The sequence below is a fragment of the Nerophis lumbriciformis genome, linkage group LG30, assembly GCF_033978685.3.
Source record: "Nerophis lumbriciformis linkage group LG30, RoL_Nlum_v2.1, whole genome shotgun sequence".
Classification (NCBI taxonomy): domain Eukaryota; kingdom Metazoa; phylum Chordata; class Actinopteri; order Syngnathiformes; family Syngnathidae; genus Nerophis; species Nerophis lumbriciformis.
In genome coordinates this window covers 5,726,493-5,740,982 of record NC_084577.2, presented here as the reverse complement: position 1 = coordinate 5,740,982, position 14,490 = coordinate 5,726,493, and the positions used below count along the sequence as shown (strand labels likewise).

The 14,490-nt window shown below is 42.7% G+C and overlaps 1 protein-coding gene across 1 annotated transcript in view; it reads right to left on the bottom strand.

Moving 5' to 3' along the window:
- Positions 1-307: 307 nt before the first annotated feature.
- The window catches only part of fam131ab (family with sequence similarity 131 member Ab), an 86,403-nt gene continuing 72,220 nt past the window's right edge, over positions 308-14,490 (bottom strand). Inside the window, exon 5 of the mRNA XM_061925432.2 lies at positions 308-6,899. Coding sequence (XP_061781416.1) covers positions 6,274-6,899 — 626 coding nt within the window. The 3' untranslated portion in view covers positions 308-6,273. The remainder of the gene's footprint in view (positions 6,900-14,490) is intronic.

The window sequence follows — 14,490 nt, the reverse complement described above, 5'->3', positions numbered from 1 at the left end:
AATTTGCGTCGCCATAGTCCATGTCATGATAGAGATACTCACATTATTGCAGGAGATTATTAAAAACACTAGAATGCTGTATGATCAGTGTCAGAGCTTGGCCCGCATTGCCGGCAGAAAGTCGGACACGTTTCCAGTGAGGGTTGGACTCCGTCAAGGCTGCCCTTTGTCACCGATTCTGTTCATAACTTTTATGGACAGAATTTCTAGGCACAGTCAAGGCGTTGAGGGGATCCGGTTTGGTGGCTGCAGGATTAGGTCTCTGCTTTTTGCAGATGATGTGGTCCTGATGGCTTCATCTGGCCAGGATCTTCAGCTCTCACTGGATCGGTTCGCAGCTGAGTGTGAAACGACTGGGATGAGAATCAGCACCTCCAAGTCGGAGTCCATGGTTCTCGCCCGGAAAAGGGTGGAGTGCCATCTCCGGCTTGGGGAAGAGACCCTGCCCCAAGTGGAGGAGTTCAAGTACCTCGGAGTCTTGTTCACGAGTGAGGGAAGAGTGGATCGTGAGATCGACAGGCGGATCGGTGCGGCGTCTTCAGTAATGCAGACGCTGTATCGATACGTTGTGGTGAGAAAGGAGCTGAGCCGGAAGGCAAAGCTCTCAATTTACCGGTCGATCTACGTTCCCATCCTCACCTATGGTCATGAGCTTTGGGTTATGACCAAAAGGACAAGATCACGGGTACAAGCGGCCAAAATGAGTTTACTCCGCCGGGTGGCGGGGCTCTCCCTTAGAGATAGGGTGAGAAGCTCTGTCATCCGGGGGGAACTCAAAGTAAAGCCGCTGCTCCTCCACATCGAGAGGAGCCAGATGAGGTGGTTCGGGCATTTGGTCAGGATGCCACCCGAACGCCTCCCTAGGGAGGTGTTTAGGGCACGTCCGACCGGTAGGAGGCCACGGGGAAGACCCAGGACACGTTGGGAAGACTATGTCTCCCGGCTGGCCTGGGAACGCCTCGGGATCCCCCGGGAAGAGCTGGAAGAAGTGGCTGGGGAGAGGGAAGTCTGGGCTTCCCTGCTGCTGCCCCCGCGACCCGACCTCGGATAAGCGGAAGAAGATGGATGGATGGATGGATGGACTAGAATGCTGTCATAGACATGGACTTTGACTAGCTTTTTTGCAGAAGGTCATTAAAAACAGCAAAGCACTCCTTTAACTCTGACAAAATAAACAGACCAGAATCAAAAGTCTACTGTAGTGGACACTGATTCTCTGGAATATACAAAATAAGACTAATAGTGAAGAGAGCAGCTTTCTGGAGACAGTTTACTTGAATATCCCTGCTTTACAGGGTTAAACTATCAAAGCAAGAAACTTCCAATGAGTAATACTGGTCCAAGGTCCTCTATACAACAGGAGCCCTCTAGTGTTTTTAGGGATTTGTTGCAAACATGTTCGTCTCCCAAGTTTTGAACTGAACTCATCAACCAGTTGAATAGCCTTGTCCTAAGGTCTTCAAAGTGAACACCCTGAACGCCTTGGCTGCTTTTGCAAAACCACGCAAGCCATGAGGATACTATAAACCAGAACACAAGTCAACATAAATGGACACGACCAGGACTTGACAGGTTTTGGACATCAACGGGTTCCAGGTTACACGATGCTGTCGTTATCTATAAACTCCAGCACCAGTCAAAGTGAAACCTCTGGTGAGAGCTCAGCAATGATGGGCATTGTTTAAAGGGAAAGGCTGCGTCGGAGGGGTTTCGGATTAAACTGCAAGCTTGAGGAGCTTGCTGACATCTTACAATACATCACACACACACCCACGCACGCACACACATTGAGGCTTTTCTAAGTAACTAAAATCAGGGCAATGGGGCCAAGTCTGTGCTTGAATTATTTGTAGAAAACCACTTGGTACGTAAGGCTTTCCCACGCAAACACCAGCCCAGAATGACAAATCTGAAGACATGCACAAACACACACATACAAACACACGAATGCACGCACACACACGCACACACACACAGGTAGGAGGCGAGGTGAGTGGTATTATGCATGCAGATGCTGTGGTGTGATGGGATTTCCTGAGTTGTATGAATGACAGTCCCTCTGGGAGAACCTTGACAAGAGTCACAGAAACATGCCCTTTTGCAAACATGACAACAGAGTTTAAAGAATATTTTAAAAGGCAAAGCTTTTCAGAAGTCATTAAGAACGTACAAGCATTAAAAGAAAAAAAAAATGTCTGCAAATAAGAGCTCTCTCTGATGATCATAACCAAAACAGTTCGAGACTTGAATTAAAGTATTCTCTTCAAATGAAAATTCAGAGAAAAACGTTTGTTCACATTAGGAGTTTTTCTCTCCCCAAGGAGACTATATCACACAGTGATAACGAAGAAAAGGATAAATGTACAGCCACATTATAGCTTCGTGCAAGAAACCACATACACTGGCACGCCATGGAGGCATAGAGATCAAAGCAAGACAACGTATACAAAAATATAGAAATTCTCCACCTCATTTCTTCACCAAAAGAAAACATTCACTTTTCTGTCTTTTTCAGCTTTGTGTTTTTTTTGTTGTCACCGCTGCTTAGTGTGCGTGTTTGTGTATGTGTGTGTGTGTGTGTGTGTGTGTTTAAGACATCAAAAAGTTCTTGTGTGTTCCATGCAGGAATCCACAAAATTCCAGTAGAGTTGCTTATTATGGCAAATATCCATCAATCATAATGCCGATAGGAATATAATATCAACAACCATTGTGTGATAGAAAAACAGTACAATAAACGCATTTCGTTTGTCATATTTTGTGACAAGTCATCGTTCGTTTCTTTTTTTTTTTAAACATTCTCATGTTAAAATACATTAATGTCCTGTCACTTTCGAGACATTCCAACATTTGCTCATCTAGTGGAACCTCCAAAGTCAAACTCCAAAGTACTCTGATTACAATGCAATGTCGCCATCATAAAGTGTAGTCTGCAAAGTTATTAGTAGAAATTCAACATCCGTAACGGTCTCACACACAATTGTAACCAGAAGTAAACGACTATTAACGCCATTTGGTAAACTCAGGGCATTGATTTGAGCGCAACTGGACTGTTCAGGTGGTCCTAAAGACCTCTCATCATCATTTTCGGATCCTGCACCATCCTCTCAGACTAGAGCTGTCCTGGCTACAGCTAGTCTGTGAGTATGAATTGATGAAGCTTGCTCGGATAAGCGGCGAAACGTCTTCTAAGACAACCTGAATAGTCCCGTTGTAAAATGACCTGTGTGTCAATACTTAGGGACACCATTTGGTAAAAGTAAATACAACTTAAATAGTAAAACGCCTGAAAGACAATGTTGAGGCATCGTTTACACCAGGGGTCGGCAACCCGCGGCTCCGGAGTCGCATGCGGCTCTTTGATCACTCTGATGCGGCTCAGCTGCATACTTGCCGACCCCCCCGATTTTCCCGGGAGACTTCCGGATTTCAGTACCTCTCGCAGAAAACTTCCGGGATTATTATTGTCCGATTTTCACCCTAACAATTATAATAAGGGCCAGCCATGATGGTAGAGCATTTAGCACTCGCTACAATCTGTATAAACAGCGTGCCAGCCTAGCCCCTTGTTATATGCATTTCCTGCTCGCACACGTAAGTGACAGCAAGGCATACTTGGTCAACAGCCACACAGGTTACACTGACGGTGGCCATATAAAACAACTTTAACACTCTTACTAATAATGCGCCACACTTTGAATCAAAACCAAACAAGAATGACAAACACATTTCGGGAGAACATCTGCACCTTAACACAACATAATCACAACAGAACAAATACCCAGAATCCCATGCAGCCCTAACTCTGGTGTGGGTTCACAGTGTGGCGCATCATTAGTAAGAGTGTTAAAGTTGTTTTATACCGCCACCGTTGACCAAGTATGCCTTGCTGTCACTTGCGTGAGCAGGCAGAAGCCCCATACGACGTGTGGCTGGGACGGCACGCTGGTTGTAGTGGGCGTTAAATGCTGTATCATCACGGCACGTTCGAGAGAATAGTTGCCCTGTATGGCGCTGTAAATCTCGCGGGCCGCACTAACATTCAATTTTCATACTAAGGTGTGGGCTGCGTGTCTTAATACATAGCACAAAGCAAAAAAAACCTGTTATTTCATTTTAAATTTCAAAAGATTTTTGTGGCTCCCATTGTTTTCTTTAATTTGAGAAACTGTTCAAAATGGCTCTTTGACTGGTAAAGGTTGCCGACCCCTGGTTTATACTGTAGGTATTGATGGGATTAATACATCGGTGTTGTTTATAAGCATATTTACGTTAGCGTCTGCTTTGTACAATTTAGACTATGTTGCAATAAATTATGTTTTTGATTGCCGTAAAACCCACTTATGTGACCATTTTATCATACAAATGACTCCTTTGGGTTTCAAATTGTACGTAGACTATGTTTTTCAACATAAGCGGGCAGAAATAAGAAGAATGCTGTGGACCAGGACTTGATGAGTTTGGTCATCATAAGCAGGAATCGACTCAAAGGGCTCTTCAAATGCTGACACAATTGGCACTTATTTCACAGTTCTGGATCTAAAAATGACATCTACAGGTAAAATTCTCCCCAAAATAGACCCCATAATGATTTCAAGCATGTTTTCCAACAAGTTTGACTTGTAACTGACGTCAACTACAGAAAACTGGAGGCAATTTGAGATTGTGTAGTATGTATTTTGGTAGCACCTTCATCCCAATCACGGTATTTTAACATAAAAACTGAAGGAATTATCAAACATGTCTGCCAGATGCATTGTTGCAGGTTGTAGCAATACAACTAAAGAAGGGGTCAGCCTGGATACATTTCCTAATGAAGTTAAAATGAGGAAAGTACGGACCTCTTCAGTCAAATGGACTTGCGCAAAATGGGACGGATCAAGCGAGAGGAGTGTAATGTGCAGAGATCGTTTTAATGATTCTAAATGGAAAGAGACTGAGTCAGAACCTGTGGAAAAATGGAGAAAGAAAAGCAAAAACTCAAAAACAAAGAAAAAAAAGGCAAACTGCTAGTATTCTATTTTGTGTCCTCTTCTACTGATGTTTTCCTCAAGAGGCTTGAGGAAATGCTGGAAGAGTATGAAGAAACATAAGCTATGGTGTCTATGGAAGAACAGGTAAGTCTGGAAATGGTGATTCTCATTTATTCCTTTTTTTGCTAATAAAGTTAACGATATCAATTTGGAAGTTATCATTGACCAGAGCGACAAAAAACATGCAATTAAGTAATTAAAATAATACGTTTTACTTTTCTTTATCCACACTGTCTATCCAGTTCTGTAGATGACGTCACGCCAAGAGGGGGCAACATATCGAGTCTGACGATGGAAAGTGGGCGTTCCAAGTACAAGTAGTTATCTACCCATTACTCTAAAACCAATTGATCCAACCATTTTCTACCGCTTGTCCCTTTTAGGGTCGCAGGGGGTACTGGAGCCTATCTCAGCTGCATTCGGGCGGAAGGCGGGGTACACCCTGGACAAGTCGCCACCTCATTGCAGGGCCTAAAACCAATTGATATAATGGGAAATTCATTTTCAGGAGCAAAAAATACACAAGGAGAACTTGTTAGTGAAATGTTGCTAATAGTCTTTTAAGCGGGTTCAATTGTATATCCTCCTAAAAACTAGCATCCACTGCAGTGACCGTTTGTTTTTTGGTTCCAAATTTCATTGAGAAAAATAGCCTTGTTACGCAAAACGCAAATGTACACTGCAGAGGCGGCAGGTTCTCAGTAGGTTACCACGTATCGTTGTTCCTCTTTGGTACAAAACACAAAAATCCAAAGAAAAAAGACACTCATGGAGTTGGACGTTCCACTTTGGAGGTTCCACAGCAGTCAATCGTGACAGGAATAAATAGTTTGGCATACTCAGCAAGCCATGCCTAAAAGGATGCTCTAGTTTGTGTCTTGCAAAGGGGCGGTGGGGAGGACTGGGTGGGTTAGGGGGGGGTTTACAAACCGTGCTCAGGTCTGACCATCAATGTCAGCAACTTGCAGAACGCATGCAAAGAGAAAAATCAGAGTTCTGGACTCAGTCATTCCGTCTGCATTTTTCTTTCGTGGAGTTTGCAGCGCACAGGTCAGCTGTAAGTGAGCACGAGTCCTCTTTGCACGCGGGTAAAATGATTGTTTGGACGCTTGCAAAAAACAAAGAGATGAGATTGCAAGGAGTTTGTTTGAAGTAAGGCAAAGACAGATGAATAAATCAAGCAAACATTGTAGGTGTCATGGTGGAAGGAGGCACCTAAGTAACGCTGAGGCGAGACCAGTCATTGGTTGTCGCCCACTGTTTCGTCTTCTCCCTCCTCCTCTTCCTCGTCGAGCGAAACAACTCCTGAGGAAGCCACGTCGGACAGCCTCCTGCGGGGGTCATAATCGGGCGGGAACTCCTCGCCGCTGGCCTCCACCTGGCACAAGTCCTTGCAGGGAGTGTCATCGTCCTCCCCAGGGGACAGGTATGTCTCAGAGTAGGACATGGAGTAGGACGGGGACGCCTGACCCCCACGAGGCCCGACACCCCGCCCGCTCCCCCCAAGGGTGTGGAAGCCACAGTCCCCCCTGCCGGGCCCCGTCTGCCCCACCCTCTGAAGTCGAGCCAAAAGAAGCTCCTCCCCTCCCTGCAGTGCTGACAGGATCTTAGCGGCGAGCTCGGCGGCGTTGCTGTGGCCTCCGCGGGGGCCGCCCAGGTCACGCAGCAGCGGGTGGTGCTCGTCCAGGCTGCACAGGCTGGAGCACAGAGTGTCCGGGGAGCCCGCCGTGGGAGAGGGCTCACCGCTGCCCCCTCCGTATCGGCCTCCCTCGTCCCCTCCCTCGCAGCACAGCCCACGCAGGCCCAGGTGTTGACAAAGCTGGCTGTGGATCAGGTCTTTTAGGTAGGGAGGATACGACGGCACATCTGCAAGAACCAGACAGAAGAGACGCATTAAAATAGCGAAGGCAAAACAATACCTAGAACAGGGTTTCTTAACCCTAGGGCCCATTGTTGAGTCATGAGCGCCGCCTAGAGGGTCTCCAAAAATATCTATTTCTCAGCTGTGGTCCGTATGGGTCGCAGTGGTACTCAGTTGTAATACACTTTTCCACCACTTGTGGCAGTAATGACACTATCAAACAAACAGAAGAAATTTGGAGCTAAAGTCATAGAGAAGTTTTTTAAGCGCAAAAAATAAAGCTGTATTTTCATTTGTACCTTAATTGTATTGACAGTTTCTTTAAGAAACATACACATTATTAATTTAGTTTATTTATTTTGGCAAAAAAATTGTACATGCATTTATTTTCCATCATTCATTTCCCTACTAATGCAGTATATTTGATTAGTACCGGTACTTATTTTTTTATTCAGCTTGAAATATGTGTTCAATAATTAATGTTTGTGATTAACACATGTGAAGTGAAGTGAATTACATTTATATAGCGCTTTTTCTCAAGTAACTCAAAGCGCTTTACATAGTGAAACCCAATATCTAAGTTACATTTAAACCAGTGTGGGTGGGAGCAGGTGGGTAAAGTGTCTTGCCCAAGGACACAACGGCAGTGACGAGGATGGCGGAAGTGGGGATCGAACCTGCAACCCTCAAGTTGCTGGCACGGCCGCTCTACCAACCGAGCTATACCGCCCCTATATATGAAACACATGGTTTCATGTCATCTGTCAAGGTTGTAAACTGTGAGCTAAAAAAATGGTTTTGGAATATGATTAAAATAAGATTACTAATGCAGTGTTAATGTTAATTAAGTGGGTCCCGGGCACCTCTGTAGTGAAAACGTTAAGAACACCTGAACGAGAAGACCTCCTGTAGATACAGTGCATTAACACTTTGTGGTTGTTTTGGGCCACAACCATAAAGGGGGCCGCATGATTGTAAATGTTGCTGTCAAAGTTCAATAATAAAGTTGTTTAGAATCAAATTAAGAACGTGTAAGACTACTTACAACTAGAGATGTCCGATAATATCGGCCGATAAATGCGTTAAAATGTAGTATCGGAAATTATCGGTATTGTTTTTTTTTATTATTGTTATCGCATTTTTGTTTTTTTTATTAAATCAACATAACAAACACAAGATACACTTACAATTAGTGCACCAACCCAAAACAACCCCCCCCCCCCCCCCCATTTACACTCATTCACACAAAAGGGTTGTTTCTTTCTGTTATTAATATTCTGGTTCCTACATTATATATCAATATATATCAATACAGTCTGCAAGGGATACAGTCCGTAAGCACACATGATTGTGCGTGCTGCTGGTCCACTAATAGTACTAACCTTTAACAGTTAATTTTACTAATTTTCATTAATTACTAGTTTCTATGTAACTGTTTTTATATTGTTTTACTTTCTTTTTTATTCAAGAAAATGTTTTTAATTTATCTTAATTTATTAATTTTTTTTAAAAAGTACCTTATCTTCACCATACCTGGTTGTCCAAATTAGGCATAATCATGTGTTAATTCCACAACTGCATATATCGGTTGATATCGGTATCGGTTATTAAAGAGTTGGACAATATCGGAATATCGGATATCGGCAAAAAGCCATTATCGGACATCCCTATTTACAACCCTTTGCAAAAATGCTAAATAGTTTATTCCTCCTGGTAGCTGCATTTCGCACACTTCATTTTTCATTCAACACAACCATCTTAATGTCTTCAAAGCTCACATTAATGCATTCACACACAGCACCAACATTTAGGAAGAAGTGATAGAAGGTAGAAATATAATAAACGTCAAGTATTGACATTCATCCAGTGACGTCAAGGAAGTTGACGGTTTGCTTGTTGGCTTCAATCGTGATCCGTAGGCCGTTCTCTTTGAAAATTTGGCATATGCGCTTCTTGGTATTCTCGCTGCTCCTTGGCGAGGCGCGACACACTGCCAGTCCGTCATCACGGTAAATACCAAGGTTCAGATTGAGGCTAGCGAGCTGGGAGAGACGTCACTTTCAACCTGAGAAATAACAGCTACCAACCATTCACGAAACCCAACACAACACTCCAATACGTGCACCATGACAGCAACCACCCACCCACCACCACGAAAAGAATACCTACCGGAATTAATAAAAGGCTATCGATGCTGTCATCTAGCAAAGCTGAATTTGACCAAGCAACCCCCCCGTACCAAAAAGCCCTTGATGAAAGCAGATACAATTTCACCCTCACCTATTAACCCACGCCAGGAAACCAGCCAAAAAAGAACAGAAAACGAAACGACATCATCTGGTACAACCCCCCCTACAGCAAAATCGTCTCAACTAACATTGGACACAAATTCCTCAATCTGATTGACAAACACTTTCCCAAAGACAACACCCTAAGAAAAGTATTCAACAAGAACAACATTAAATTGAGCTACAGCTGTATGAACAATATACGACAAATTATCTCAAACCACAACAAAACAATTGCAAATGAGCCGTCGGCCCCCGGACAGAGCGACTCCAAAACCAACAAAGGCTGCAACTGTCGAAAGAAACCTGATTGCCCTCTCAACAGGGGGTGCTTACAAACATCAGTTGTCTACCAATCTAAGGTAACACGCAAGGACATTAACACATCCGACACATATGTAGGATTAACCGAGGGAGAGTTCAAAACCAGATGGAACAATCACAAGGCTTCTTTCAGGAACCAAAACCTGTGGAATACCACAGAACTCAGCAAACACATTTGGGACCTCAAAGACAATAATGTTGAATATTCAATAACATGGCAAATTCTTGCATCCAGCACACCTTACAATAGTGGTAATAAAAGATGCAACCTATGCTTGAAAGAGAAACTGTTTATTATTTACCGTCCAGACCTGTCATCCCTCAACAAGCGCAGCAAAATTGTAACAGCATGCCGCCACAGACGGAAACACCTCCTAGGTAACACATGAGCCAATCACTACGCCCCTACGCCAGCCTGTACCCTCCCACTCTGTGCCCTATATAAACCATGGTATGTGAATGCTCCCATTAAAATCTCCTGATGATTGAGGGAACCCCCCCTCATGAAACAGGCCTGTAGAGATGAAATAGTCTTGTGATTTTTTTCCCACACATACATATATTGCGCTCTACCACGGTATCGAGCACTATTTTTTGGATAACCTTATTAAGACATATATATATATATATATACATATATATATATATATATATATACATATACATATATATATATACATATATATAAATACATATATATATATATATGTATATATATATATATACACATATATATATATATATATATATATATATATATATATATATATATATATATATATATATATATATATATATATATAAAACCACTGTGAAAAGCGGGGATCAACTGTACACTTCTTGCTTTCAGTAGAAACCTTGTCAAAACTTGCAATAATGAATAGAAGGCTTTCAAAAATGATAAAACAATGCAATACAGTTGGTTTACCTAAAAGGAATGAGCAACAGTCAGAGGCCACTGATGGGACTCTCAGGATCCTGCACAGCTGCATCTACAGTACTTCCAAGGAGGTGTTTACACATACCCCCCATGGTTTTGTGTACATTAAACAGAAAGTACATTCAATTCCACTTCGGACCGCCACAAGGGGATTGTTCCTCTGCGTTGCCATCACAGGGTGAGGCCGTGTGTGGAACAAGCTCCAGCAATCAACTCCCTTATAAACAGGACTCCTGCTGGTTGTTTTAACTACACCCCTACCGCTAGCTAAAAGGAACAAAGTTACACGACGCCAGCAGCAAGAAGTTTAGCACAAGCCACCAAAGAGGACAGACGGATTCGTCCTACTGTCTCAGAACATTCCCAAACAAGGAACAAGCATTGCGGCCTGTTGCAACTCAGCCACAATACGACTCCAAACCAGCTTCAACTGAACAGCAAGTAGCAATTGACCAGGAACTTGTGGTTTGTGGTATTATTATTAAAATCTTTAGTAAATATATTATCAATAAGTGTGGCGCTGTGTCCTGAGATTCTGCTTGGCCTTGTGATTTTAGGATATAAACTCAGGCTATACATTGTGTCCATGAAGTCATCTATGGGCTTTTGTTTGGTAGTGTTCAAGAGGTCAATGTTGAAGTTTTCACATAAGAAAGTAATTTTTTGACTGATTTCAGTAAAAGTTGCCTTAATCCAGTTCTCAAACGTATTAATGTTTGACTTCGGTGATCTACATATATAACTGATCAGTATGTTTTTGCTTTTTTCATGACATATTTCAATGGTTATACATTCTAAGATCTTATCAATAGCTATTGACACTTTTTTTTACCACTTCGTAGTTGAAGTTCTTCATGACGTACATAGCTACACCCCCTCCGTTCTTGTTGGTTCTGTTAAAATAATTTAGTTCATATCCTTCCAGGTCGAAATCCATTCCTATTTTAGCATCTATCATGTTTCGGAGATAGCGATAAATTTGAAGGGTTCGTTAATTTGTTCCAAAAAATGCTTCACGTGATTGTAGTTTGCATACAAACTTCTGCCGTTTAAATGAATAATCAACAGTTTGTTGTCTATTTTATTGTTTCCGTTATATAGTTCGTCTGAATAATAAAAACAATTATTCCTGGTATCCATCCATCCATTTTCTACCGCTTATTCCCTTCGGGGTCGCGGGGGTCGCTGGAGCCTATCTCAGCAACAATCGGGCGGAAGGCGGTGTACACCCTGGATAAGTCGCCTGCTCATCGCAGGGCCAACACAGATAGACAGACAACATTCACACTCACATTCACACACTTGCACAATTCCTGGTATGAAAGAAAAAATGTGTATCTGGATCTATGTCCTTATTTACCGTAATTCAAATGCCGGACTATTGTGATCTATGCTGCTGAAGGTTTTCAGTTCCATACATTCCTGTTCACCAATCATTTGTGTTGCTCTATGAATGTCTATTAGTGTAGATGAATGTGCACCTGAGTAGAGATCTTTTTGGTTGGTTGATCTTCTTGTAGCGTTGTAATTTTGTAGTTGCATGTCGATGTTTGTTTTCCTTCAGACTCCACTATCGTTGTTGTTGTTGTTGAGAGTTATGATATCTGTCCAGATCCTTGATGTCATTAACAACTAGGACTCTTGCTTCTGTACCCCCATTCATTTTGATGTAGATTTTGTAGTTGGTGATCCAAGTTCCCTGAATGTTCCCCCGTTTCCTCCCCAGTCGCATGTTTTCTCTGCGATTTCAACATTGCGTTTAGTGAGGTGCTCGTTCATGTACACATTTGTACCCTATAGCTCTTTTCCCTGTGTCAGCAATGCCATTTTGGATTTCATGTTGGCAAGCTTCACAATGATGACTGGCGTGGTGTTGTTGCCTCTTCTTTTCAGTGAACTGCACGCATAAATGGTGTTAATATGAACATCAGTTCCTTTTGATTGCAGAAAGTTGACCACGTGTTGCTCCGTTGAAGCAGCGTCTATGTTATCTGGTTCTCTTCTGTTGTCAACTGCTCTTGCATAGGATAGTGGATTGATGCGTAGCCCTGCAATGATGATGTCATTCTGTCATGTTAACTGATCCATTTCCTCTTTAATGTCTTCCAAAACACTGATATTTCCTAGATTGGTGATATTTTGTTGACTGGCATTGAGCTATTGTCTCAATGCAGCCATCTCCTCCCTGAAGTTCTTCTATTCAGTGTTATCTAGCAGCATCTGTTGGCGCACTGCTGCTATCTCCTTTTTAATGTTCTCCACAACATTGCTGTTGTCCCAATGGGTGTTGTCTTGCTGCTTGGCATTCGACTGTTGGCGCAATGTTGCATTCTCCTCTTTCAGCTTCTCCACCTCCCGTTTTAATGCTGTGTTTTCTTCAAGCATAATCTTCATTTCTTCTAGGAACTTTCTAAATTCCATTGTATCATCACGAGATTCTTTGTTTCTCTGATAATCTGTTCTTGGAGATCTGCGACATCCGTTTGAACACCATTGATGATATGTTCATGAAGATTGTTGACATCTCTTCATACTTCATTTACATCGTTCTGTAGAGTTTCTATTAGGGTTGTACAGTATACCCGTATTAGTACAGTACCACGATACTAATGAATCATTTTCGGTACGATACCATCTCTGAAACGTACCGGTCCCGCTACCCCCCTCACCCACGTCGAAGTCACGTCGTGACATCGCTGGTTTACGAGCAGAGGAGCATGTTCGGCGGCACACAATCACGGAGTACATACAAGCAGACACAGTGTGTAGACAGAAAAGGGAGAACGGACGCATTTTGGCTTAAAAACTAACGATAAAGGTCCTCCCTCAGGAAGAGGTGCTTTAAGACATGGCTAGCTAGCTAACGGCTAACGTCCATCCGCCATCGGCAGTGTTTTAGCTACTTCTAAATCACTAATCACTAGGGACGGCGTGGCGCAGTGGAAGAGTGGCCGTGCGCGACCCGAGGGTCCCTGGTTCAATCCCCACCTTGTACCAACCTCGTCATGTCCGTTGTGTCCTGAGCAAGACACTTCACCCTTGCTCCTGATGGGTGCTGGTTAGCGCCTTGCATGGCAGCTCCCTCCATCAGTGTGTGAATGTGTGTGTGAATGGGTAAATGTGGAAGTAGTGTCAAAGCGCTTTGAGTACCTTGAAGGTAGAAAAGCGCTATACAAGTACAACCCATAATCCTCGCCTCCATGGCGACAAATAAAGTACCTAAGTTTCTTACAAGTATCATCCCTGCAGGACGAGGAATATCTAAACATGCTTCACTACATACCCTAGCTCACCGGCGTCCAAATGTAAACAAACGCTATTGGTGGATCTACACCTAATATCCACTGTAATGATATCAAGTACACGCATCTATCGAGTCGATACTATGATAACGTCAATATTTTTTCGCATCACATCTTCTTTCGTTTTTTTTTTTTAATGTATATTATGTTTATAAACTCAGGAAATATGTCCCTGGACACAAGAGGACTTTGAATATGACCAATGTATGATCCTGTAACTACTTGGTATCAGATTGATACCCAAATTTGTGGTATCATCCAAAACTAATGTAAAGTATCCAACAACAGAACAATAAGTGATTATTACATTTGAACAGAAGTGTAGACAGAACATGTTAAAAGAGAAAGTAAGCAGATATTAACAGTAAATGAACAAGTAGATTAATAATACATTTTCTACCACTTGTCCTTAATAATGTTGACAAAATAATAGAATGATAAAAGACACTATGTTACTGCATATGTCAGCAGACTAATTAGGAGCCTTTGTTTGTTTACTTACATGGACATGCACTCTACCAGGGCCACCAGGAGAGCACACAACATCATAAAGGGCAGTACACACACCCAGCCCAGTCTCTTCAGCCTCCTACCATCAGGCAGACGATACAGGAGCCTGAAATCCAGGACTACGAGACTGACAATCAGTTTCTACCCACAGGCCATCAGGCTTGTGAATGCTAACTTGTGAATGCTAGCCCCCCCCGTTTTACTTTTATCTTTTTGAACAAAAGACAGCTAC